Source organism: Dermacentor andersoni, chromosome 6 (assembly GCF_023375885.2).
Source record: "Dermacentor andersoni chromosome 6, qqDerAnde1_hic_scaffold, whole genome shotgun sequence".
Taxonomy (NCBI): domain Eukaryota; kingdom Metazoa; phylum Arthropoda; class Arachnida; order Ixodida; family Ixodidae; genus Dermacentor; species Dermacentor andersoni.
The window spans coordinates 66397639-66423886 of NC_092819.1; the positions used below are offsets into that span (position 1 = coordinate 66397639).

At 45.0% G+C, this 26248-nt stretch overlaps 1 protein-coding gene across 1 annotated transcript in view; it reads right to left on the minus strand.

Moving 5' to 3' along the window:
• Positions 1-26248, minus strand: part of LOC126522342 (potassium voltage-gated channel subfamily KQT member 1-like) — a 185437-nt gene that overhangs the window by 71024 nt on the left and 88165 nt on the right. Inside the window, exons 4-6 of the mRNA XM_050171073.3 lie at positions 24063-24191; positions 4068-4178; positions 1360-1544 (exon numbers count right to left, since the gene is read on the minus strand). Coding sequence (XP_050027030.2) covers positions 1360-1544; positions 4068-4178; positions 24063-24191 — 425 coding nt within the window. The remainder of the gene's footprint in view (positions 1-1359; positions 1545-4067; positions 4179-24062; positions 24192-26248) is intronic.

Consider the following 26248-nt stretch of genomic DNA (forward strand, 5'->3'; position numbering starts at 1 on the left):
TGCAGTGCTTGAAACTTCGTGACACAACCGCTTAATAACCGTTGTCCTTCGCACGTTCCCTCTTTCCTTATTATAGTGACACTCTCGAACGCCTTTAATTTGTTTCGCAATGGGGAGAAATGCCACTTGGAGTGAGCTTTTTTATTGCGAACATGGCATCAATTGATTCTGTGTGGTTCAACATGGGCAACGCTTGGTCAATTGCCATGAAGAGACTAACCATAGCGAGATCTATGGCCTGCCAATCCGTACATAAAAAAGGCGTACACGTTCTTGCACTGTTTAGCTTTTTATTGTTTTTATAACTGACAATTGTTTTCATAATCCAAAGTTTTACGAAAAATTTGTACATTTGAGAGATAAAGGCCGAGTTCACTTGGATGCACGCAGGTCTCCGTAAAGCATCAAATGATCAGAGGATGCAACTTGAAGTAAACCAGCACTGCACAATGTCGCCACATAATTATAGTTAAAACACGCTAGAATTCAGTTCCTGCTAGCCATAATGTAACCATGAAGGACCAAGTACGAACCCTTGTGGCATACCAACACACAATTCCAGTGCAGTAGATTGGTCCCCATCAGGCACAACCGACAAGCCTTCTATATTAAAGACACAATGTAATGTTCAAACTGAGCATACTCCATTTTTATAACAGAGTTTTGCAAGGCTCGTAGGTACGGTCGTCGGCTCAGGGCTTGGAGGCCTAAAATATTTTTTGATGTACTTATTACCTAGATCGCTAGGGACGATACCCTCTCGATAATGGTCAGTGACTTTATGACCTGGCGCTTACGTGTCTTCAGTGCGTCGAGGTGGAAATTATAGATGCATAAATAGGCATACGAACTACCAGAAGCTCATTCTGTGGTATTTATGCATTACTTAAACAGACTATGGCGTTCTTTGTGAGTGCTCTCGTAATAGCACAAGCACTCCATATCTCTCAGCAAGCTGGAAAACTATCCACATTAGGACGAGGCGGTTCTGAATTCTGGTTTCTACCAACTCCAAAGCAAACCACTCTACAGGCGCTCCTACGTTTTATGAGAGACCTGATTGCGCCCAGAGTCCACAATCCCAGAACTACGCTTAAGCATGCGTGTTCGGACAGTTATTTTTTTCTGCATTTTCCCAGCTTTCCACCCATTGCTCTCTGCAGTGTAGATGAGACAGGCAGATATTTTCACCCGCTGAAGAACTCTGCTTCCTTCGCCTGCACTCTCAGTGGTCATCGTGTTCCCACGAACGAACTTTTGCACATTGAGACTGACATGTGCGAGTGATGCGGCGTCAAAGCTCAAAGAAAAGCGCGAACTGGGCGTGCGCATTTTCATGACGCCGCCAATGCCACTTACGTTGGTGGACTGGGCAGAGGGACCTGATGAATCTTCCACGTTGCCACGGACATGGAGTTTTCATCTGCGGCGTAGCACCTCCACAGGCACTGGATTAGAGTAGCAGCTGGCACACGCCGTCGGATCATGTGCTTTTGTCGCTGCTGCTGTTGTACTTTGAGCGCAAATCCAGACCCCAGGATTCCCTGTGAGCGAGCGAGATGCCGTCAGCTAACATTTCTGCTCAAGGTGGAAGAGAACAAGAATGCTCGATTTACCAAAAGAGAGAGAGAGAGAGGCGAGAATACGATCATTACGCGTGTTTGTAAAATTCCTACTCTTTTTTTTTGTCCTTCCCGAAATCACAGCAGTCTTCTGTAGAAAACGGAGCCGGAGCTGTCCGTTAAAATAACGTGTTATCGAACAATTGAACATTCATTTTTTTTCTATTTCATAATTGTTTATTTGTTTCATATCTATCACGACAGGAATATTTCTTGGAAGTGCGTCTCAATGGTTAGCCATCAGGTAAGTAGGATAGTTAAGTAAATATCAGTTCGTTCGAGTAATGAAGCTCGAGACTCACGCACAGAGAGCACAACCAGATGACTCTGGTATAACGTAGTGCACTGAACAGCGTTTGCAGATATCCCAGGTCATTTTTGCCAGTATAGCTACGGTGCACAGTGTTATACCGTAGTGTCAGACAACGAGTATGAAGAGCATCGCGTTGCTTCTCACAACCCACCCCTCCATTTCAGCCATGTCACTGTACGTCTCACTTTCTAAAATCTTTAAAAATGTAGGAAACGAAAGGGAACGTCGACTCCAAAGAGCTAAACGTAAGTATCACACGCAAACGTCCTAGCAAGATTCTGTGCCGCCACTTTCGCGCAATTCTGAAAAATTTCCGGAATACAGAATTAGAAAACGAAGAAATGTTCCCTTCGAAGGCGACTTGCCTCGCAGATATCTCGCGCGTTTCCGAAAAACCGGGCCCTCCATCAATGTCAGAACAGCGGAAATATGATCTGGGACGGAGGCGGACGTCCTCACGTGAAAGCTTTCTCGTGTGCGCTTCATTGCCTCTCCTGGCTTTTCACCGTCGACGGTTTCGCTCGGCACGCGTACGGATAGATGCCGATATTCGCCAGTATGTGACTCAAAGCGACGTAAATCAAATTATGACTTTCTGACTAAATTTAACTCTAGTCACGATGAAAAAAATATAAATACGTGCACTACTTTGATGCCTTGTTGACCGAAATTTAGTAACTTCCATTTAGATAGTCAAAAAACGTTTCCTGCGCAAGAATGAATGCGCGAAACTTAACACATTCACCCTTCAAGACACGTCTAGTCAAACTTTGTCCAGGAAAACCGAGGTCACAGAATGCTCTCGCAAAACTACCTTTGCCCACGGACATTCACCATTGATAGCAAGGACGGCTGAGAGCAAAGTATGTGGGATGGGCTCCAGGGTTGAGATAACACAACAAAGCTTTCTGCACTGACGCGGACTACAATGTCTCACAAAGTGCGCGAAGCTTCGTTCAGTAAGTGCAGTCCAGGAAGTCGCCGCTTCCGGAACTCGCTAACGCAGGCACTGGGGAGAGCTAGCACAATTCCCTGATGGAATAAGCCGCAGACCACATAAAACAAGGAAAAAAAACCCTGCCAAATCCAATATCGATATGCACCGTGCTTACGCAACGTTTTGCTGAGAGCGAGAGATTTCGCAAACGTTTCGCGTGCTGCCGTTGCCTACGGAAGAAAGCGTCCATAACATTTTGTGCTTGAGCGTTTTCCCCTAAGGGCAAAAAGAGAGATAAAACATATTCTGCTAAATACGAGATTTTTAGTTATTGCGTGCAGGCTAATTTGCGCCTTTTTCATTATATTTCTATTCATATGCCATCGATGTACGAAGGTTTCGCAGTGGCTATACGCTAACGAACACTCAGGAATATATGCGTTCTATTTATGCTGGACATTCACGGCAGGGACGTCAGAACTTCAGTGCTCAGTGTACTAATATCTGTCTTTCTCGGTAGATTCCTGTCTTATATAATATCGATGCTTGAATGGGACACCGTATTTATATGGCGATGAACACTAACCAATCTATGCGCATTATTGACGTCGAACAAATAGTTTAGTGTTCAGTGTACTTGTTCCATCTAAAATGACGTCGACGTATGAATCTTTTCACAATAGTAATACGGTGATGAACCCTCATATGAACACTATTGTTGTCGGATAAAATGCCGCGGAAAGAATAAAAGACACCAAGGCAAAGTACCAAAATATCTACAGTTCGCTGTTATTTCGCGACTCCTGGAGTTCTTATCCTGTTTTTATCATTCTTTTAATCTTTTTTCGCGCAGTATACCAGAACAAAAATAAATTTCGAATTAACACTTTTCATGTTAATGACAGGCTAAAACCATACGTGAAATCCACTTTCAAAAACTAGACACTTCGTAGCAGCCGTGTGGTCATCGGCATTGGTCCACACACACTTCTTTTAGACGCAGAGGGCGTTGGTCATTTACTGCTGAACGAGGGTGAGAAGAGCTGAGAGAACTCGCGTAGCTACTCGATTTTCGCGACGGTTGCTTGAGCCACAGCAGGTTGCACATAAACATGCAAAGAATACCGGGAAAGAATAGTAGGAATTTGCAGAAGGTTGAAGAGTGCGGTCACATTGTAAACCGGCAGCCACTTACTGCAGGCAGAGCAAAGAAGGAGATTCCCATGAGAGCACAAAAAGATGCAATCAACTTCCCGGGCCACGTGACGGGCACGGTGTCACCATAACCTACTGTACAGAGGGTGATCTGAAAAGAGAATTTGCACAAATATTAGGAGAGAGAGAAAGCGATGATAGCGTTAGTCAGGCTTGTCTCCACTATATGAAGCCGCACAGCACTTTGCATAGATGTGGCACCTTATTTTACATTTCTTTCTCGCATGCGGGAAACGGTTTCCGATTCGCACGCTGCGAGAACGTAAAGTTTCCTGGGTTGCGCGATATCAAAGTTCACAATCTAAAAAGAAAGAACAGGCAGCAAATGGCGGCTGAAACATTTCTGGAGTAATACCGAACTGTGGAAAACTGTGAAGTTTAAGCTCACACGTACCGTTTACTCGACCCGGCACAAAAGTATAGTTTTAGCATGCTTCACGTCCGTATTGTTTAGTACACATCACTGTGGTACACCCTCTCTGCCCATTCTGTTTCAACGCCTGTAAGCGTCATTTCGCGTTAGCGTGTGAGTCTTCACAGAGAAGGCGAACTCGGGCACTTGGGCAGGGGCGCACATCTTCTAAGACGTCGTCCAAACCTCGTCCAGTCGCTTGTCGCGGAGTATTCGCCACTGCAAGGAGGCATGTATTTAAATAAACTGGATAGTAAAATTGAAAGTGGCGTGATCTTTAATAAGGAGCGCAAGCTTAACTGTGCCTTGTGTGACTGTCAATTAACGCGAACGCATAGTGGTATGTATGTATGGCATGATTACTGCATTGCTCTTGCTTGTAGAAAGGCGAACCTGTGAAGCCTCGTCAGTCTATATGAGAAATACACCGCCAATAGGTTGTTGTAGTTGCCGCTATGCAGCCACGGCGTAGTGACGGTGATTAGATAGAACCAGTAGCTGGACGAGTAAATTAACCCCATAATTCGGTGGTCATTCGGGAGAGGTTATGCGCGTTACAGAGGTGGTGAAAAACAGCTTTCAAGCCGTATTTCAAGAATAAGTGCGCATGGAGCTTATAATCCTGCCTGCTTATTATACGCGCATTTCGCTTATGCTACCATCAACCACGACCAGTGTAGCGCCGTCAGAGTACACTGCAAGGACCACCCGAATATGCCATAAAGAGCTGAATTCTTTATGCTGGACACTTGTGCCCAGACACTAAAGCAACGCTATATAACGCTAACAGGGCTCAGCAAGATGACCAGCCTTCTTGTTTAATGTGGATGCTCACGTACAACCGCTGTATTCTCTTCGTATGCACGAATTCTCCATGCACGAATTCTCATTGCACGAATGCTCCATGCACGAATGCCCCGGATGCACGGTACAAACGTACGTACGCACCATACGCACCTAGGGCAACCAGGCAGGGTGACTTGAAACAAGTGTTCGCCGTTCCGTGCTTGGTTGGTTTTGACATGACTTTCTCATTTGTTTAATGACTACGCTTGAAGATTGTTACATGAGGCTCCCTCCAAGCTTTCTTTTTTTTTCCCCATGTCTGGAGCATACGGTGCGTACGTACGTACGGTGGTTAGATACCTCGTCCTAAACCTAATGCACTAAATTTAAAGAAGAAGCTTGGAGGGAGCTTCATGTAGCAATCTTGAAGCGTAGTCTATAAAAAAATGAGAAAGTCATGTCGAAACCAGCCAAGCACGGGATGGCGAACACTTGTTTCAAGTCACCCTGCGTGGTTGCTCTAGGTTCGTCTTCAGCTGGTGCGTCGGTTTGTCGGCTGTGCCTTTTGAAAAATGTAACACTTGGCTAATCATGTGGACGCTCCGGAGCCAAAGTTGCCGTTGCAACGGTGAAAAGACTGCAGGGTAACGGACGACCAGCCGCACACAAATTTACCACGAACCAAGCCATGTACTGCGTGCAGTTCCCAAGATTGAACGCGTAATTTGCGCATTTGCCCAGTGAAACCGGCAAATGCGCGACAGGCCATGCAATATGATGACAGTGATAATCTGTCAAAGCGAACACCACGACAAAAGCAAAACAATGCGCACGAGACAATAAGCAAGCACTCTAATGCCGGTAAATATTCGGGCAGTACGTAATCAGAACCACCATCAAAGAACGTAGAGATGCAGTATCAGGCAACTATGACCAACAAATCCAGTTCTGGCCTGCAACCTGTCCCATCTTCGGCACCTTATCTGGGCCTCGACGACAGGGTTCCGCGAACTTTGCTCCTAGCGTGACACACTGATATTCTTTTGCACGGCGTCACACTTTTTCTGTAATAAACTGATAGGTTCACCCAGACTGCGGACCAATCAAAATGTGAAGACAGCAACCAGTAGAATGCGCAGTGTGTTACATCACTAAAACACTCCATGCAAGAAGCTACCATTGCCTAGAAACTGAATGGGTGGCCTGGGGCTGAATGTCTGCCCGAAAACATTGCCTGGCACGCAATATAACCGGGACATACCATAATCGATCTATTTTTGACCCATACCAATAGGACAGAAGAAGTGTTTAGTTTGAAGTAGTAGCTTAGCACGAATAAAACCACGGAAACAAGAAAGACGGACAAGGATAAGCGCTTGTCCTTGTCCGTCTTTCTTGTTTCCGTGGTTTTATTCGCGCTAAGCTACTACTTCAAATATGGACGACCAACTAGCCCAACAGTCAACTCTTCCAGAATTCAAGTGTTTAGTTGTCCGAGCTTTGTACAAAAGTCTCAATATCTGTCGGGTTTCATATTTATTAGCCAGAGACCGCGCACTAATATGAGGGCCACCGAACCATTTCACTGGAGGCTTGTCCCTGTTTTCCTACGTTCCACAAGCGAAATCAATGCTTGCATTGCGCTGGCCTCAATAGACTCCTCATCAATTCTTCAAAAATTTATGTCATGGATTTTAACTCAAAGCTTCCAAATCCTCTGAATATTCCCTCGCATTTACCAAACCACACCGTATTCTCCGATCTCACACTTGTATATAGTTAGGAGTTCTGCTTGCCAACTTAAGGAAGTTTAATTTACACGTTTTACAAACGCTGAAAGACAATATCATGCGATCGTAAAATTCCTGTTAATCTACAAACGTTCTTCAACCTGTCCACTTCAATGACGGTACAATACGCTATTATTCAGAGTTATGTGAACTATTGTTTAAATTCATGGAAATTAACTTATTGCTGTTTCTCGCACCAATATCTCAGATACAGACCCAAACCATCAGCATCATTACTCGGAGTGCACAAGATTCCCATATCACCGAACATTATGAATTGCTTATTATTTTGCCCATCGAGAAACTAATTACCTACAGTCTCAGTAATCCCAAGTATCCAATCATTAAAAATCGCAACCTACTTCATTTTATCGGCAGACAACAGTTACTGAGTGCCAGCGTGAAAAGATTTGCTTTGAAAGACAACTTTCTTCTGTGAAAAATGCGAACGAATTATGGCCATACTTTAGCCTTTTTCAAGCCCGACAGATGTCAATTCCAGTGCCATGTCAATGCAGAAAATTCATGTTTGTCATAAATCAAACATAGCTTTATATCTTCAGTACTTCAGTGTCTAAAGATTATTTCATGGTTGTCAGTGTCTGCTATAGTGAACATGGTCATTATTTTACTTGAACGTGTTTAAATGATTCATTTGTTGGGTTAACAAAATTGCATGAACAACTGCTGTACTTCTTTTACATTTTTGCATTCCTTTTATGTATAAGGGATGGAATATTGTACAGTGTACTAATGCTTACCTTTATAGTGTATTCAGAAACTTAATCTGGAGCAGCTGTTTTCACTGTTATTTCAGTGCTCGTTAACTGTTATTGTATTTTATCTTCTTTAAAGCACGTAATGTGAGAGGTCCTAGTCAGGAGCTTCATTTCGGGACTCTTTTCTGTACTTACTTTCGTGTAATGTACTCTATACTTTAAATAGGTACGGAAATAAAGTACAACTCCCTCTCTAAAAATAGCGAATGGTGTCATGGAGTTTTTTTGGACAACTTGATAGCAATGACACCATACATAACATAGCTCCTAAGTCCTTATGAATACTTTAGGTGTCAAAAATATAGCCATTGAGAGCTACGTCATTACACTAGAAACATTTTGACTACCATGTCCGGCCTTTTGGCATTCGTGCATAATAATTGCAATCAACATCAGTGTACGTAGGTGGCTGTGAAATAATATCCCGTACGAAAAATGGAACATTCACTGTAATTTCTTTACATGCCCACAAGGTGGCCAGCATGTGCCCTCACTGCAGCATCCATGCACAGATAGCCTCATAGACAATAGTGGTGCGCACTATGTATTTGTGCCGACGGTATTCTGGCCTCGTACTTCAAGTTTCCATGAGGCAGCCTGTAACTTTCTTTTCACGTTTCCTAATTATTGTGAAAAAACAAAAGGACATGCAAATTGATGACAATGAATTTTTTTTGTCACCGTGCTCGGTATATTGGCATTTAATATAATCTCAAAATTTTAACAATAAAGAAGAAAATTTGCTTCGATTGAGTGCTGAGTTTGTCCTGAAGCAATATACAGAACTTAACGAATGTGCCCTTCATATAGGATGCACGGCAAGCTTTCGGCTGGAACTTTCAGACTATAAGAGGATCAGGCTGGTTTTCATGAATGCTCGTTTGGTGAATGTTCTGTTCCGGCTTCGCATTTTCAGTGCGTGGTGACGGGGGACGAGAGAGGCTCGGAGGTTTTCATCATTTTAATGCATATGCATCCGCAAATGCGGACTTCGCGTCGCAAAAGCACGCTTTCGGTTTTGCCTGCGAGCTCAAATACGAGTGTAAGGGCGTAGCCACTGCGTTCAGAACGAAAACTTAGATTTATTACGCGCCTCGCGTTCCGTTCGAAACGGGAAACAAACAAGAAGATCGACAAAGAGACCAAGCCTTCGACTGACGCAATCAGGATGATGCTCGCGCGACTGAATTATTCAGCCACAATCAAAAGAAATTGAGCTGGCGAAGCGGCACTGAAACTTTACACAAAGCCTCTGCAAGAGGGAAGTTAAGTGCCAGAGAGTTTAAGCGAATTATTTATGGCGTTGGGAAGCTCTGATCTTCTCCCTGGGGATACGCCAAGTTTCGTTGTGTGCTTTTGCGGCTCCGAAAAAAAAACTGAAAATAAAAAAAATGCTTTTTCCCGCCTTTTTTCCTACTGTCGCCCGACACCAACATTACTGCTGCAACTCACGTGACGGAAAGACGAATGCACTGTTGACAATTTGGTTCTATCACAAGCTGAAAAAAAGAACTGTTCATATAGCCTTCATTTATCTTTATGTTCAGCAACTCATACCAGTTTTCAGAGCTTGTTGCATCACGTATCTCGTCGCGTTAGCTGCGTGGCTATGGCATTGCGCTGCTGGTCACGAGGTCGCGGGTTCGATCACGATTGGGTGCGGAAGCATTCCGGCGGGGGTAGAATGCAAAGGACGCTCGTGTACCGTGCATTGGGTGCACGTTAAAGTACACTATAGGGTCATATTTATTCGGAATACTCCACGGAGGTATGACTCATTATCAAACCGAGGTTTAGCAAGTCAAACCGGTGAATTTATCGATCGAGTAAGCTCCGTTCTACAGACTTTATACACGATCACGTCCTAGCGGCAGTTAAGGCATCACGAAACGCACACCTTTACTTCGTGTTTTTATTCGCGCCGTCAATGCTTTCCCTCAACCTATGAGTTGTGTGCTTCTTTTTGCGTTTTTGCAGTATGCCGACAAATTTATTGACACGAGCAACACGTGTCCTTAAGTGGCGCGATTTTCTAGAGATGGTGAATGGCAGTATCTGTTTGAAATATCAACAGCCTGAACGACGCGTTGGGCGGGAGTGGTAGAATGTTGTTGCCGTCTACTTTCTGGTCTGAAGAGCTGTGAACATTGTTTTGCGGGAGTCTCTGAAGTTTACTAATTTTTCCTGAGGATAGAACGGTTTGAGTAGAAACTGGTGCACTAACTCGAAGTTCTTCAAGTATTTAGGCAGTTTTTCCCAATTGTCCTCTGATTTTTTTTTTCATTTGTAGCATGTCATATCTATAGCAGTCCGAATGATCTCGGGAAACGATTCAAAACTAACATTACCAGAGCTGACAGGATGGCGGGCAACTATCCCGTTGTTGTGGCAGGAAAATTCAATACCCTGTTTCACGCTTGGAAATAACCGTGCAATGAGCCCGAAGGAAAGTGCTTATGGCAGGAGACTAACGACCTCGGCTTCACCCTTGTAACCGATCCGTCATTTCCGACTGGACAAGGTACATTAACCAGCAGACACTCCACCCCAGACCTTTCACGAGAAGCATAGACTCTGCCCAATGGTTCAATCGCATGATCGACCTGGGTAGCGATCATTACATAACCTCAACCATCTTCGAAGTCGCACAAAACAAGCTACGTTCGTTCTACGTGCCAGACTGGGACCTGTTCCGTAAGGTCAGGCGAGAACGCGCAGCCCATGGAGAGAAGCCAGAGAGCCTTGAGCAATTGGCTGAACCATTCAGACAGGATGTGAGGGATTCTACCAAAACAATTCAGGCAGACTCGCAGGCGGAGATAACCAACAGCCGGCTCGCACACCAGTTAGAAGCCAAGCACTCACTCCTCCATAGCTGGAAGGGGCAGCGCCACAACCGCGACTCAGAAAGAAGATTTCGGCCGTCAACAAACAAATTGAAGAACACTACCAAACCCTCTCCAGGTAACAATGGGACGATCTGTGTAACTCAATCGACGGCTAGATGAGAACGGGGGGTAAGTGCAACCTCCTCAAGCATCTCCTCGATGAGACCAACACGAGGTCCAACCACCGAAGTAATTTGGCACGAACGCTCGAGAAGGCCACGAAAGCCTCAACAGAAGACAAGTTCATGGACAGATTGATCAGGAAATACCGTCTGACAAAGACGAGCGGCGACGTCGAGTACCCGGCGTATTGTAGAAAGCCAAACTCCACCCTTGACAAGCCGTTGGAAGTCAAAGAGTCAGGAGAGCTCTGTACGACCTTTATGGCAGCTCCACGCCTGGTCCCGACGGGGTCGCAAACAAGGCCCTTAGGAACCTCGAGGACGAGTCAATTGAATTTCTCATCGACGAAATCAATCGAGTATGGAGAGAAGGCGCGGACCCGTAGCAGTGGAAGACTGCGCGAGTTATTCTCATACCCAAACCTGGCAAACCCCCGAGCTTGGACAACATGCAGTCCATATCTCCCACGTCCTCCGTGGGGCAGGTTGCAGAGCATGCCATACGTAACAGAATCTCAGAATTCATCAAGGACAACAAAGGGTTCATCTATAACATGGTGGGTTCAGACCCAACCTCTCCACTCAGGACGCCATGAAGCTCATTAAGACTCACATATTGAACAACACCCTGAACACGAGAGCCATCGTCGGGCTTGATCTCGAAAAAGCATTCGACAACACCCTACACTCATTCATTCTCAACGCCATCTCGAACCTCGACCTGGTTTCTTCCTTCCACTCCTTTGTCAGGCCCTTCCTCGAAGGGCAACGTGCCCTGCTCAAGGCCGGGGAGATCGAATCAGATCAAATCTAACTCAGCCATAGGGGCACCCCGCAGGGGTTCGTCATATTCCCGCTACTATTCAACATCCTGATGGCCGCACGGTCCGAGAATCTGACCAAGATTCAGAACATCGGACACACCATGTATGATGACGATATAACAATCCGGTGCACTGGGGGCAGCGACGGGCAGGTCGAAGCCGGTATCCAGGAGGCCATCGATTGCACAGAATCTTTCCTAGAAGATACAGGCCTCAGATGCTCACCGAGCTAATCGCAGCTACTTCTATACAGGCCCAACAGGCGGGGTCCCAAGCCCAAAGGCTGGACACTCCTAGGAGAGAGCAGTATATTGCTACACACAAAGAACGGTGACTCCCTTCCCAGGGTTGAGTCGATCCGCATCCTCGGCATGACCGTGTAGTCGTCTGACTCCAAGAACCAGATGGTCCTCCGGCTCACCAAGAAAACGGATAGCGCCATCGGCCTGATGAGAAGCGTTGCCAACAAACGTAACTGCCTGTGTGAAGACAAGCTGGTCAGGCTTATTTACGTTTTTCTGCTCTGCCACTACAGATACGTCGCCGCAATGCATAACTGGCGAAGATCAAAAGTAGTTAAACTGAATGCCTAAATTCGGAAAGGCATCAAAAACGCCCTGGGGCTCCCGCTCTATAGTATCACAGAGCGGCTTCTCCAGCTGGGTATGCACAACTCGATAGTGGAGATCGCGCAGGCCTAAGAGAGGGCGCAGATAGCCAGGCTCTCGGGAAAGACAGCCAGTCAGCAATTACTCAATGACATGGGCATTCCACCAATAACGATCGAGAGCAACCGTCGCGGCTTATTCAGAAATAAACGAGAACAAATCACCGCCTCCCCCATTCCGTGCAATGTACACCTGCAGAGCAACGTTGGGAGAAGAGGAGCACCTTGGCCCTTCTTCGCAAGGTCAAAGAGAACCCTAAAAGAACTGTTGTGTCGACGCCACCCACTACGAATATAATCGAAGATACACGGCTGTCTCAATTGACCAGGCGGGAATAATTTCGGCCGAGCAAGTTGCCATAGTCATCGCGTTACTTGACGGACAACGTCCAAATGTTTTTAGCGACTCTCGAGCTTGCGTTTAGCCTTTGGCATCGGCTCCATCACGAAGGAAGCCCACTGTATTTTCAAGGGCAAAGTGATCGCCCCCCATACACTAACGTCGTTTCCAGCATACATAGAGTCCTTTGAAGGAGGCCTCACGAACCTAAATGAGCCGGCGCACTCCAAGGCACGAGGTCTCACGTTCCGTGTCCATTGAGAATCCCGTCAGCCCACGACACCCTACAATAGAGATTCTGCCACAACGTACAAAGATGTCACGCAACACTCTTACCTTAACAGCAGGGCCTATCCGCTCCTACACAAGGAACTGGCTAAAGCGCAGACAATCACTCTCAGGCTTTTGCAGACGGCGATATACCCCAACCCATTTTTATTACACTCTATCCAGACACGTATACTAGCAATACCTGCCCTCAGTGAGGCGATTCTGCTAACTTAAAACACATGCTCTAGCGATGCCCCTCGTTACGGGTACAGCGCTTGTACTCCGTTGAAGAAGAGGAGAATGGGAGTGTGCATGAGCGTATTTGAAAAAAGCGCAGTGGAGAAGAAGAAGTCGAGGTTGCGCTCAGAATAAAAACGGCGACCTACTGCTGTGCCTCCTGCTCTACAACCCCTGTTTTGACGTTGCGACACTGGTGGAGGTGCTGGAGCCTGCAACCTCATGCGGGCCACCCTTATTCAGAGCCGTACACCCAGTCCCGAAGCTCCACCTCTCGTAACGACTCCAGTGCAAAAATACCCCCGACGCTCCCGACGAAGGCGATATGACGACGACGATTGCTAACGCCGACGAAGACGACATGAAAAAAAATTTAATTATGGGGTTTTACGAGCCACAACCACTTTCTGATTATGAGACACGCCGTAGTGGAGGACTCCGGAAATTTCGACCACCAGGGGTTCTTTAACGTGCACCTAAATCTAAGTACACGGGTGTTTTCGCCCCCATCGAAATGCGGCCGCCGTGGCCGGGATTCGGTCCCGCGACCGTGTGCTCCGCAGCCTAACACCATAGCCACTGAGCAACCACGGCGGGTGAAGACGACAAAACGACGACGAATACTCACGCTGACGACTTTTCCCGTGCCGATCTTAGCATTTTGGTGGATGGACATCACGTCACCGCACTTGTTGACACTGGCCCAGACTTCTCAATTATGCGGCAAGAGCTGGCCGACCGCATTAGGAAAGTGAAGACGCCGTGTACAGGGCCCCACATCAGAAGTACCGGGGTCAGCTAATGACACCAACAGGAACATGCACCGCCCGAATTCACATCGGTGATTCCAAATTCGTTGTGGCTTTCGTCATTCTCCCCGACTGCTGCAAAGATCTCATCTTGGGGATGGATTTTCGCGAGATCACGGCGCAGTCATAAACGTTCCGGAACGTACGGTGATGTTTTCCGTCAGTCCATACGGCGACACGATGAATGACGGGAAACATGAGCGCTTGCGAATCGCTGACGATGTGACCATTCAGCCGCTATCCTGCCGCCTTGTCTCTGTATCATGCACGAAGCCCTACCACCGGGATGTGATCGCGGAGCACATTGTTGCACTCTTGCTCACGCAAGGCGTTTCCATTGCTAGAGGCGTACTGGGCATGACTCATGGGCATGCGGAAGTATTTCTCACGAACTTCAGCAACGAACGCCGTCACATCCAGAAGGGTACCGCAGTTGCGTACTTAGAAGACATCACCCAAGATACATATTGTTTCGCTCTACAACAAATGACCGTGCCGCCCTCGCCACCTTTGTCCGTCGATGTCAGCTCCACCCTGTCGCCTTCGGGGCGCAGCGCCTATTGGAGCTCATATACCAGTTCGAAGATTGCGTTTCGACTACGTCAAAAGTCAAACAAACGCCACTGACCAAGTACGGTATCATCACGGATGACACTACGTGGCCGATTCGACAAGATCCCTACCGTATAGCTCCAAAGAACGTGAAGAGATTCAAAAACAAGTGAAGAAGTTGCTTGAAGATGGTGTGATACAGCCTTCGAAGAGTCCCTAAGCGTCACTCGTGGTATTAATACAAAAGAAAGACGACACTTTGCGATTCTGCATCGATTACCGCTAATTAAACCAGGTCAAGAAGAAAGACGTCTACCCGCGGGCTGCCACGCATCGACGATTCGCTGAAAAGGCTGCAGCATGCACGTTATTTTTTATCAATGTACCTACGAAGCGGGTATTGGCAGATCGAGGTCAATGAGAGAGATCGCGAGAAAACTGCCTTCGTCACCCCCGACGGTCTTTACGAATTTAAGGTCCTTCCTTTCGGTTTGTGCTCAGCGCGTGCCACTTTTCAGCGTCTAATGGACACCGTACTGTCACGTCTAAAGTGGCAAACATGCTTGGTCTATCCAGACAACGTCATAGTGTTCTCAGCTAGATTTGAGGAGCACCTACGCCGGTTACTGGCGTAGGTGCGTAGGCGTAGGTATGGGCGTATTTGAAAAAGCGCAGTGGAGAAGAAGTCGCGGTTGCGCTCATAATAAAAACGGCGACCTGCTGCTGTTTCTCCTGCTCTACAACCCCTGTTTTGTCGTTGCGACACGAGGCACAGATCAAGCAGACCAGTCAAGATGGAATGCCTCACTGCGAAGCCCCGACTGCGGGCACCAAATCTGGGCCGTCCAGAGAGCCCACAATACGGCGGCCAGGCTCGGCCTGCCCGTCCCAACGTGGGAGCGGCGCGATAATCGCGCATCTAAAGAATCTCAATAATTTTTTTTCCGTCCGTCCGTCCGTCCGTCCGTCCGTTTGTCCGTCCGTCCATCCATCCATCCATCCATCCATCCATCCATCCATCCATCCATCCATCCATCCATCCATCCATCCATCCATCCATCCATCCATCCATCCATCCATCCATCCATCGCACATCAAAATACATCGTTTTTCCCCTGAAGGGCAGCATTGAGAAGAGTCAAGATATTTATTGTTCTAGTGTACATACATGTCTTTTTTTTTTCGAAGCGAAGAGCCCGCCCGACCAGATAAATAGCGGTGGGACTCCGCGGAGCCACTTTAGCTATGATGTGAACGTGAGCTAGCTCTTAATATTCTCGAATGAATGCTTCATTGGAGAGTGTTAGCAGGTCCGTGAATTACAGTTTACGGATTTGCTGGTTACTGGATAGCAGTAGTGATCTTCTCCTCACACTTTGTCCAACCACAATGTGTTTTAAATGTTCTTGTGTTCTGTAACTGTTATCTGCGAAGAAAAGTGACGAAAAGGACTGCATTTAAACAATTATCTCGCTAGCGACGCTTTACACGAGCATTTCAGTAAGCTATGATACCTGATTGCAGTATCAGTTCTGTGAGATTTTTTTTTTTTTTTTTTTAGCTCGGCGTCACAGCATGCGGGTATAAGGCGTTGCTGCTGCCGTACACCTCTCGTGTAACCCAGTATTTTGTAAATGGTGATGCGCTCACTGGCAAGGTATAACTCTATTTTCTTTCGCCGTGTCGCTGATTACCTCCTCCATTCATAACACAGACTCTCCCACAGCACTCTGAGTGTCATCGTGTAACTATCGAATCCCTAAGTTTACGCTTAACTTACGTCACGGTAACGCTGCGGTAAGTGCTGTCTGAGCGGAAACGCTAAAAAAGCGTTCGGAATTTCTTAAGTTACACGGCGCGAAATCTTTGTCAGTGAAAAAGACTACACGTACCGATCTTCACTTCCATAAGACGGAAGATTATGGAGAGGGGTAGTATCACAATGTTTTCATTCCTAAGTGGCGTTTCCCATTGGCTCGCCGCATTCGCTATGTTCAACATCACCGTCAGCTGGAGCGTTCTCACATAAGCGATTCTAACGAAAGCACCGGCTTGTGAATACGGCTTCAGAAGCGGCAAGCACAAAGCTTGTTATTTAGCCCTCCTCTCCGTCACACGTGCAAGGAGTTCCGACACCTACAGATGCGAGCATGCACGGCATACTCAATCACGCGTGAATCTTTAATGTCGACAAAAGGAGCGCGCATGAAAAGAAAAACATTTGCTTTTCGCCACTGAGCGCTGACCTCAGCCTCGCCACTCCTTTCTTTCATCGTAACGGAAGTTGTCGATATGGATAACAAGCGCCGGTGCTGCCGTGCGAACAGGGTGCAATTAAGCGGTATTTCAATATCGATCCGGCAGACTTGTGCACAAAAAGTAATAACTACACATCACAGTAGAACGAGGGAAAAAAATGCGGTGTTGAGATTTCCAGGCACGTACGATGAAGCTGGATGGTGCCAGGAATTAACGTGCGGGACTCGTACGGTGGAGGTGGAGACGGAGGAGAACAGCTGCGCGCAGCTGGCGACTTTGCAAACGCTGCCGTCGGCTGCTCCACCCGAGCACTGCTTATCAGGTACGGTAGGGCCGCAAGCGCGTTAGAATACATGGGTTGTAACATAAGACATCTGCTAAGGAACACAAGAGCTTCTGGTAACGCAACGGGAAGGCTATAGTAGCGATGACGTTAGGAACAATAAAAAAAATACCCTGGTATGAGGACTCCTTCGAACGACATTATTATTATTATTATTATTATTATTATTATTATTATTATTATTATTATTATTATTATTATTATTATTATTATTTTACAGCTGCCTCGGGGAACAGTTCGCACGATGTCGTATACTACATGACACGAGACTTGAGAAATAAAACAAAAATTGTTGGCAGGTTAGGCATTCACCCTGCAGTGGAACGTTCCAGTCCACACTTGCCTGTGACGATGGCAGTGGGCAGGTTAACTAAACGCCGCCGTGCGGAAAATAAGGAAAAAAGTATGTTTTAGTTACAATACAGAACTTGGGCTATGAATTTGCTGCACAGAAAATAAAAATATACGCTAAATTATTTTGTGTTCATAACAATTCACAAAATGTTTTGTCAGTTACGCTTGCTGATTACAATAAATCATCACTCTGTTAGCAAATCCGTGAACTTGGGAACATGCAGATAATATTTCAGGATTTCAATACTTCAGGCACAACATTGTGAGATACTGAAAATGTGTTAAAGAAATTTGTAGACCTTTCTACCAGGGCATCCTGGTAGGTAAATATACGCATAATGTTTGTGTTCTGCGCGTGAGTATTGTTGTAGAGACCCAGATTACGCATACGGCACACTTGCGGCCTGTAGCTGGAAAAGATTGCGGGTGCTGTAATATCGAAACAAGTTTAGAGGTATTGCTGCAGGAAATGAATAGTAATTCTGAGCATACTCCGTTATTTTACAAAATATGCGAACAGCCTCAAATTTGTCATCAACGTACCTAGTGGCGAAATAATTTAGCGGAATTTGTCATAGAGCTTCTATCAACTCAATACCCTCAAGCCAGCTATGAGCGGGCGTGGTTGTAAACGTTGCATGTTGCAAACACTTAGCCCAGTAGCAGAGTGTGTTTCTATTTTGTCGTTTCAATTTGTAAAGGAGGTATTATTCCTCGTTGAATACAGGCGTGTATATATTTTTGTTAGCCATTTCATTTATGCGTTTCAAGGGGAACTTCAACTTTTTGGGAAAGCATTCGATGCTTAAAAAGTATTCTCGCGTTTGCGCGGGATTTCGTTTTTGATGCCCCATTCACGCACTGTTTATGCCTCTAAGCGGAACGAGAACAATCAAAAGAAGCTTATGGCAGCCGACAATCGCTTGCCTTCGCTTTTTATCACATCGCTGTGCGCTCATCGTCTCTAGGTACCCTTATCTTTTCGTCGCGTATGAGGCGTACATGCATGAACAAGCAATACATACAAAGTATGCGACGTACGCTAAGGTATGCGCTAATGTTTACAACAATGCGGTACAAGTACATAATTATCCCAGAAAATGAATATCCTGCGAACAACAATTACTAGAGTAGCAATCGCTCCGCATCGATATATTTGTTCCACAAGCGCAAGCGCGATAGCAATGCTCTCAAAGGATATTATGGCCTCTCAAAGAGCCGCTAAGAAAACTCTGTCTTACAAGTACCACACCATCTATTTAGGTTCTCACTATCACGATAATGAAGCAAAGTGATAATTGTGTGACGTGCAGGTATCTCTTGAAATGAGCATACGTTAAGCTATACTACCGGCCAAACATGTAAAAGGAGTGTAGGATAGATGTAATATAGGATTTTTCCTGGTTCATGTGCAGATACTTTTGAGCATATTCCTTTATTCAGGAACATAACGTAGACCCTCTTAAGATGTGCAAGGCCTTTTTCCTTTTTTTTTTCGGCAGCACAAGTGAAACAGCTGCTCTATTTAGCAACAAGGGCCTACTAGTGGAGCTCTTGTAGTTCATGAAGTTCTTCATGCGGTGCTGTGGATACTCTGGCACCGAGCCAATCGCTGTGGTTCCTCATGCGATGCGTGCTTTTTTCTTCCTATATATAGTAAGTAGACATATCTCTCAGCTGACGCTACGGTTGAGGCCATGTGGGGCCACTTGAGGCCATTTGGCTGAGGATTAGATGTTGGCGTAGAGGCCCGTTCTCTTTGAATGTATTAGAGACTCAAGACAAAACAAACATATTGAGAACACGGAACTCGAGGCCTCGTGACTAAACTTGGAGTTAAGGGGCGCAGTAGTTCAGAACGGTGAAGTACACTCTGCACCTTTATCTTGTAGAGCCTTCACATGGTTCCACATCAAGAAATATCAGAAGTTGTTTGCTTTGTTTCTTTTTTTTTTTTTTGCTGGCCAGAGAGAGTACACTAGTAGAAAAAAAACGAAGGAAATGTTATTTTAGTAAAGGAAATAATAGTACGGTAATAAATTAGTTTTCATTTAGATTCCTGAACTATTCACAACTGAGCCTTCGCTACGCGTTAAGTTATCTGGGCTTAAATCAGCATTTATAGGAATCAAACAGAGCATAAGAAAAAAAAGAAAGATAGATGGACATTACATGTTCCAATTCTAAGAAGCATTCGTTGGATGGTGCGTAATTGTATTGATTAGCAGACTCCATGGCCATAAATTAAAATGAAGTTGCTAATAATGTAAAGCGCACTGAGACAAAATAAAATAAAATAAATAAGGCAATGCCCTAAATATGGCATTGTTCGCCCTATAGTATAAACTCGAGCATTGACCCATTAAGCGAACAGACAAGCAGAAGTTGTCGATATTCTTTCTGCTTTTTTTCGAATATCTTCGCTATGTGCCGTGCCGTGAATTTTACTGTCTCTCCTCAGTCATCAAAATACCCAACAAATGTGGCATCCGGCGGAAAATAAACACGCACTACCTGTGCCACAATCAAATCAGCGACCAGACGCTTGCCTGATTACGAAATTGATGTACACTATTTAAATATCAGTGTGCCACCGCTCGCACAGGTCGTTCTCAAAACGAACAGGTATATATATTTTTCTCAAATATATACTCACACTCCCGTCGCTCAAGAACTACTATAATGACCGTCACATTTACGCAGTTTGAATCACTAATTCAATAGCATTAAACTATAGCGTATGAACTCACGGCATTTCAATTCCGTGGGGTATATTTCGGATGCAATGTTTCTTTATTTATTTTTTTTGCGCACTGCTCCTAAGATTTACACTCCAATAAGTAAAGTTTTGCGAACGTCCGACATGAGAATTTGGCTGCAAGAAAGTGCGGCGCTACGCAAACAGTGTATGACTCAGAGCATAAAAGTTATCCCTGCAATGGCTTGGAACGCAATGTCGCCGTTAGGGAAAAAAAATGCAGATCCAACGCGCATGAATCTCCCCTGAAGTGAAAGCTTTCGTGAAGCGGGGAGTGAAATGGTACGAATTTGCCTATTTCATTGTTGCGTCCTTGTCGTCAAGGAAACGGGCACGCGCACGCATTTTCCCTTACGCATCAGTGCTACGCAATGCAACATATGTGGCGATCATCTCAAAGGTCAACTCAGATCCTCTCAAAGATTATATTAAGAGGCGTTTGCAGTGTAGAAGTACGCGTGCAATGCTGGCCTAAGGATCAGAGCAGTGGGTCGCTGTGCTAAGGCACTAGGCACTGGTGTTCGATTCCACCATCGGGCACGTAAATTATTTTATTTATTTATTAGCCATTCGGCAAGACAACAGCAGCGCGCGGCAGCCACAGTCAGGAGAGCACAAGAGGGTTCGCATTAGAAAATTAGCAAATTACGGATCTGAAGCCAATGTGGGACAATTGCGGTTCTTAATGCGCAGCTTTTAATTAATGGGCATAATTTCTTACTGTAACACGTTGTCCTATTATAATGGGATTAATATCGAAATATTCATAAAGTCTGAAAAAAGATTGCCATTCACGTGATGCAACAGAAGTAACGTCTTTTGATTAAATTATCTGTGAATTTCAACAATACTTAAGGTAAATGCTAAAATGAATAGAGGTGATAACACCCCACAGCGACACCACAGGGTTACCAGCGATGAATTTGGTATTCAAAATGCTGTTGCGTTTTATTATATCTCATTAGCCAAATTTTGATGGCGTTATCGGGCAAACGTAAGCATCGTCATCAGCAACACCAGCAGCCTAGTCTTTAAGTCCACTGCAGGTCGAAGGCCTCTCCCTGTGATGGCGGCCGCATTTAGAAGGAGGAGAAATGCGAAAACACCCGTCTACTTAGATTTAGGTGCACGTTAAGGAACCCCAGGTGGTCCACATTTCCGGAGCTCCCACTACGACATGCCTCATAATCAGATCGTGGTTTTGGCATGTAAAGTACCATGATTAAATTTTTCCCGGTGATCTCCAACTCCCCCTGTCATGCACTAGCTGATTACAAGTTGAACCTGCAAATTTACTAATTTCATCACCCCACCTTGTATTCGACGGTCCTCGACTGCGCTTCCCTTCCCTTGGCACCCATTCTGTACGCAAGTTTTATCTTTTTGTATGTATGGATTTCAGTGAGTGCTGATCATAACTCACATATATTTTATAATTTTCTGACTGCTACGTGAAGTTGCCAGTGCGGGGGCCTGCGGCCTTGTCAAGCTGCAATGCGACAGCTTTTTCTGTAGGCCTCCGGCATCGTGTATTTCGGATGCAAATAAAGTTATTATTATTATTATTATTATTATTATTATTATTATTATTATTATTATTATTATTATTATTATTATTATTATTATTATTATTACCTGTAACTTATGTGCCCTACGCATTACATGGCCTGCCCAACTCTATTTTTATCTTTTAAAGTCAACTAGAATATCGAGTATCCCCATTTGCTTTCTGATCCACACCACTTTCTTCTCCTCTCTTGACGTTACCCCTAACTTTCCCTTTCCATCGCTCTTTTCGTGGTCCTTAACTTGTTCTCGAGCTTTTCAACTTCCGAGCTTCTGCCCCACAACACTTAGCACCGGTAGAATGCAAGGATTGTACAATTTTCTTTTCAAGGACAGTGGTAAGCTTCCAGTCTGTAAACTTTCTTCTCATGATTAGGATCCCCTGTGAATAAATGGCCTAGATAAACGTAATCTTGTACAGACTCTAGATGCTGAGTGGCGATCCGGAATCAGTGTTCACTTGGCAGGTTGTTGAACATTACCTTTGTGTCCTGCGTATAAATAATAAACACTACTCTTACTATTTCACAGTTAAAGTTCTTAATCATTTCTTGTAATCCCTCCCCAATGTTCCACCAGGGTTGTGAGCAGCTGCTTGCGTGGGTGCTTGGGTGCTGGGAGGTTAGAGCTGTTATGCTCCACCGATGGTTCAGTGTAGTCCAGGTTGGACGCCTCAATGGGGGTGCACAACGACACTATCAGTGGGTTGTGGTCAATATAGCAGTAGAGCTATCTGCGGTCTGGTAATCAGAAAGCGGATAGCTTGAATGGGTCGAGCGGTCATCGTACTTCACGAATTTTTCATGTCTCTCTCGCCAATGTTCCTGAGCAGGAAAATTTCATCTGCAAACGGAAGCTTTCTGAGATATTCACTGTGGATCCTCACTCCTAAGCCTTCCCAGCTTGATAACTTGAATACTTCTTCTAGGCATGCTACGAATAGCGCTGGAGATCTTGTCTCCTTCCACGACCCTTTATAGATAAGTAATGTCCCACCTTGCTAGTGACGGACCATGATAGCTGTGGAATTATTGTAAATATTTCTCATGACATTCACGTATGCCTTCTGAACTACTTCATTACGCAATACTTTTGTGACTACTGGTATCTCTACTTTTCGTAATCTATGAAAGCTATATAGATAAGCAGATTCTACTCCGCAGATTTATCGATTACCTGATTGGCGACATATATGTGATCCATTGTAGAATATCCCTTCGTGGAGCCAGCCTGTTGCCTTGGTTGATTGAGGTCAAGTGTGGCCCTGATTCTATTGGAACTTACCTTTGTGAATATTTATACACGTCTGAAAGCAAGCTAATGGGCACATAATTCTCCCATTCGTCTCTCGTCTTCTCGAACGTCTGCTTTCTTGTGGATTAGTATAATTTTGGCATCCTTCTAGCTCCCTGATACACTTGAAGTCGTGAGCCGTTGCCTACATCCAGGTAGTAGTGACGGTGAAGAAAACAGTAGCAAAACTGCAAGTGGCGAAACTAACTTTTTTTTGTGGGCACAGGTTCTGTGCCCACAGAAGCAAGTTACACTACAGCCACGCCGACAGCGGCGAACACAATCGGCGATCGTCGAAATTTCATCAATGTGTCAAGTGCGTCGGATTTCATACATTACTCGTCGAAGGTGCCAGCGTGGTTTTCAGAAAAGACAGCACGAGTCGTGTCGCGCATGCGATTCGATTATGCAAGGTTCGGTGAAGACAACAGATAGAATCAACGATAACGCTCGCGTAAGTTCCAAATCATGTATGCGTGTCTTGCGCTGAGCGAAGACGTTTAACATTTGTTAGCCGGTAAAAAAAGGGGTCATCGGAGAAAGATAAGCAAATACACATGTGGGTACAAAATGCCAAAAACTTTTCATGCATGATATCTCCTTCGTCTTTGATTCAATCGACTGTTATTCCATTTTCTCCTGCCGCTTTTAGTGTAACGTAAGCATACTTTACGTCTTATAAAGGTTGCACATTGCATGGGTACAAGCTATTCCAACACGGCACGCTCGGCATAATAGATGCTTCGCCTGCGCTCGAAAAGCCCCGATAGCCGCAAGATCGCGACGAGATTTCACCTACTACAATGTTTTAAAGGTGCACGGACAAGCTCTTTCGACCGGGACACTTCATGAATCAAGCATACAAAGCAAAGCAAGCTCGCGTGTGGCAACAAAGCATGCGAGAGAAAAAACAAAGCTGTACTCACCACACCCCACCAAAGGGCATCGGCATAATTGCCAAACTTTTCAGGGTTGACATCTTTCTCGGCGAGAAATACAAGAAATGAAGAAAAGATGAGTCCTAGAAATCCGATGTACAATGTGGTGATGAGCTCCTGCGAATGAGAGACAAACAAGCATTAGCGAACACGCGTCTGACAATCTTATAGGCGTGGCAGATTGGGCTCGTTGGTATTTCGTAGTCTCATAAGTTTTAAGCGCGAACGAAGCCGTTACGACAAGAAACACAGACGAGCGCTTACTTCCAACTGAGTTTAATGCGGAAAACCGATGATTTCACACACGTTGCTAGATAGCCATATTACGAGATAAGGGGAAAAGCAGCCGCGTATGGAAACAAAGCCTTCACTGGTGGCCGTGCAATGGCCGTTCGCTGGGTTTTGATTGGTCATTAACTTGCTGACGCCCCACGTTTGGTCGAGGGTTTGTTTCCACACGAGGCTGTTTTCTCTCTTATCTTATAAAACTGCTATCTAGCAACGTCTATAAAATGCTTTGCAGAAGGGTTGAAATCCGGGCTAGTTGGTACACAGTTGAAAGAAAAAGCCAGTCACAAAACACAAAGGACAAGAGGAGAGGTACACACCACAACGGCTGGACTATCAACTGAGCTTTATTAGAAACGGCGTAGTCCCAGCAAAGCCAGCAGAGCATGCGCAACTACAGCATCGCCAATCACTGAGCATGAAAACACAAGATATCGCATCTATCGGGACCGACCTGGATATGCAAATTCTTTTTCAAATAAGCGCACCGAGGTTGTACTAATGCAGTCATGACCTAATAAACTAATGTAGTACGCTTCCAGGATTTCTCGCTCTTCTTTGCCCTGCCCCTACCAACAATCGTTACACTGCTGAACAAAGGGTAACAGTCACATTCATTGCAATGGTGAGGCAAGTTTGCACCGTTATCTGACCCCAGGGAAGAGTGGTGCTCACGCAGGCGGTCATTGATACATCGACCGGTTTGGCATATGTAAACTCCTTCGCATGTGATAGGGAACTTATACACAACCCGTGCGACATATGCCGTAAAACGGTTTTCATGCTGCGTTGTGCAAACGTGGTTCCTTGCCCTGCCTCGAGAAATGCGCGAGTACAGACCCGAAAGCTTGCAAGGGGCAGAAAATACAACACTTACTCCCTTCTTGGCGGCAACTGTTTTGATGTTGTGGCTCACTTTATGAACATATGGCATTACTTCAAATTTCTTACGTTCAGTTGCCCCAACATCTGCCAGCTTCGTACGTTCCTTCTTCAGCCTCTGAAGCAGCGATTGTGGTGTGAACCTCTCCTCTTGTCCTTTGTGTTTTGTGACTGGTTTTTTCTTTCAACTGTGTATAAAATCATCAGTTTTCCGCATTAAACTCAGTTGGCAGTAAGCGCTTGTCTGTGTTTCTTGTCGACCCGGCTTCGTTTGCGCTTTAAGTTTATTATATCTATGGAAAGTGTGATTTAAAAACTACATGATAAAACATTGAAACATTCCATCAATCACAGCACAATGCATAGGCCTACAGGGCGTTTACGTCTTGTGCTATAAGAATGTCGTTTCAGCGTGATTAGTTCTATCGCAGTAATAATTATCTGTTCTATGTTTTATACCTTCGTTGTAGCTTCGAATTTTGGAATGTATATACTAGTATATCAAAACTATTGTTACAAGGTTACTTTTTCCTTTCTGTCTATCTTTATTTTATATCCAGTCTACACATTTGCTACAAGAAGTGCGGGTGAGTTATTACACTTATATAACACCTGCATGAGCCCTTGACTAGACGTAATGCTAAGGGCATAGATGAAACGTTCATCTCCACTGCATATGACCTTCACCTGTATAAAACATTCATTTATTCATTCCTTAATTAATTCATTAATTCGCTTTTCTTTCACTATATTATGCATTCTACTTGTGCAGACGCTGCCGTGTGTGTGTATTGAATATGTTCTGTTTAACACGGCTGAGAAGCAGTACAAACGCTTTTTTCTTTAAATTAAGAGAAAAGTTGCGGAAAAATTGTGCAAGGAGGTGTTATTTACTTAACATCGTCGCCTGAGATACTATCTTATCTGATTTCATGGAAGAAGTAACAATTATTTTTTAAATAACATTGTTCACAACCTTTATTTCCGTTATTGTAGTCCCGTCC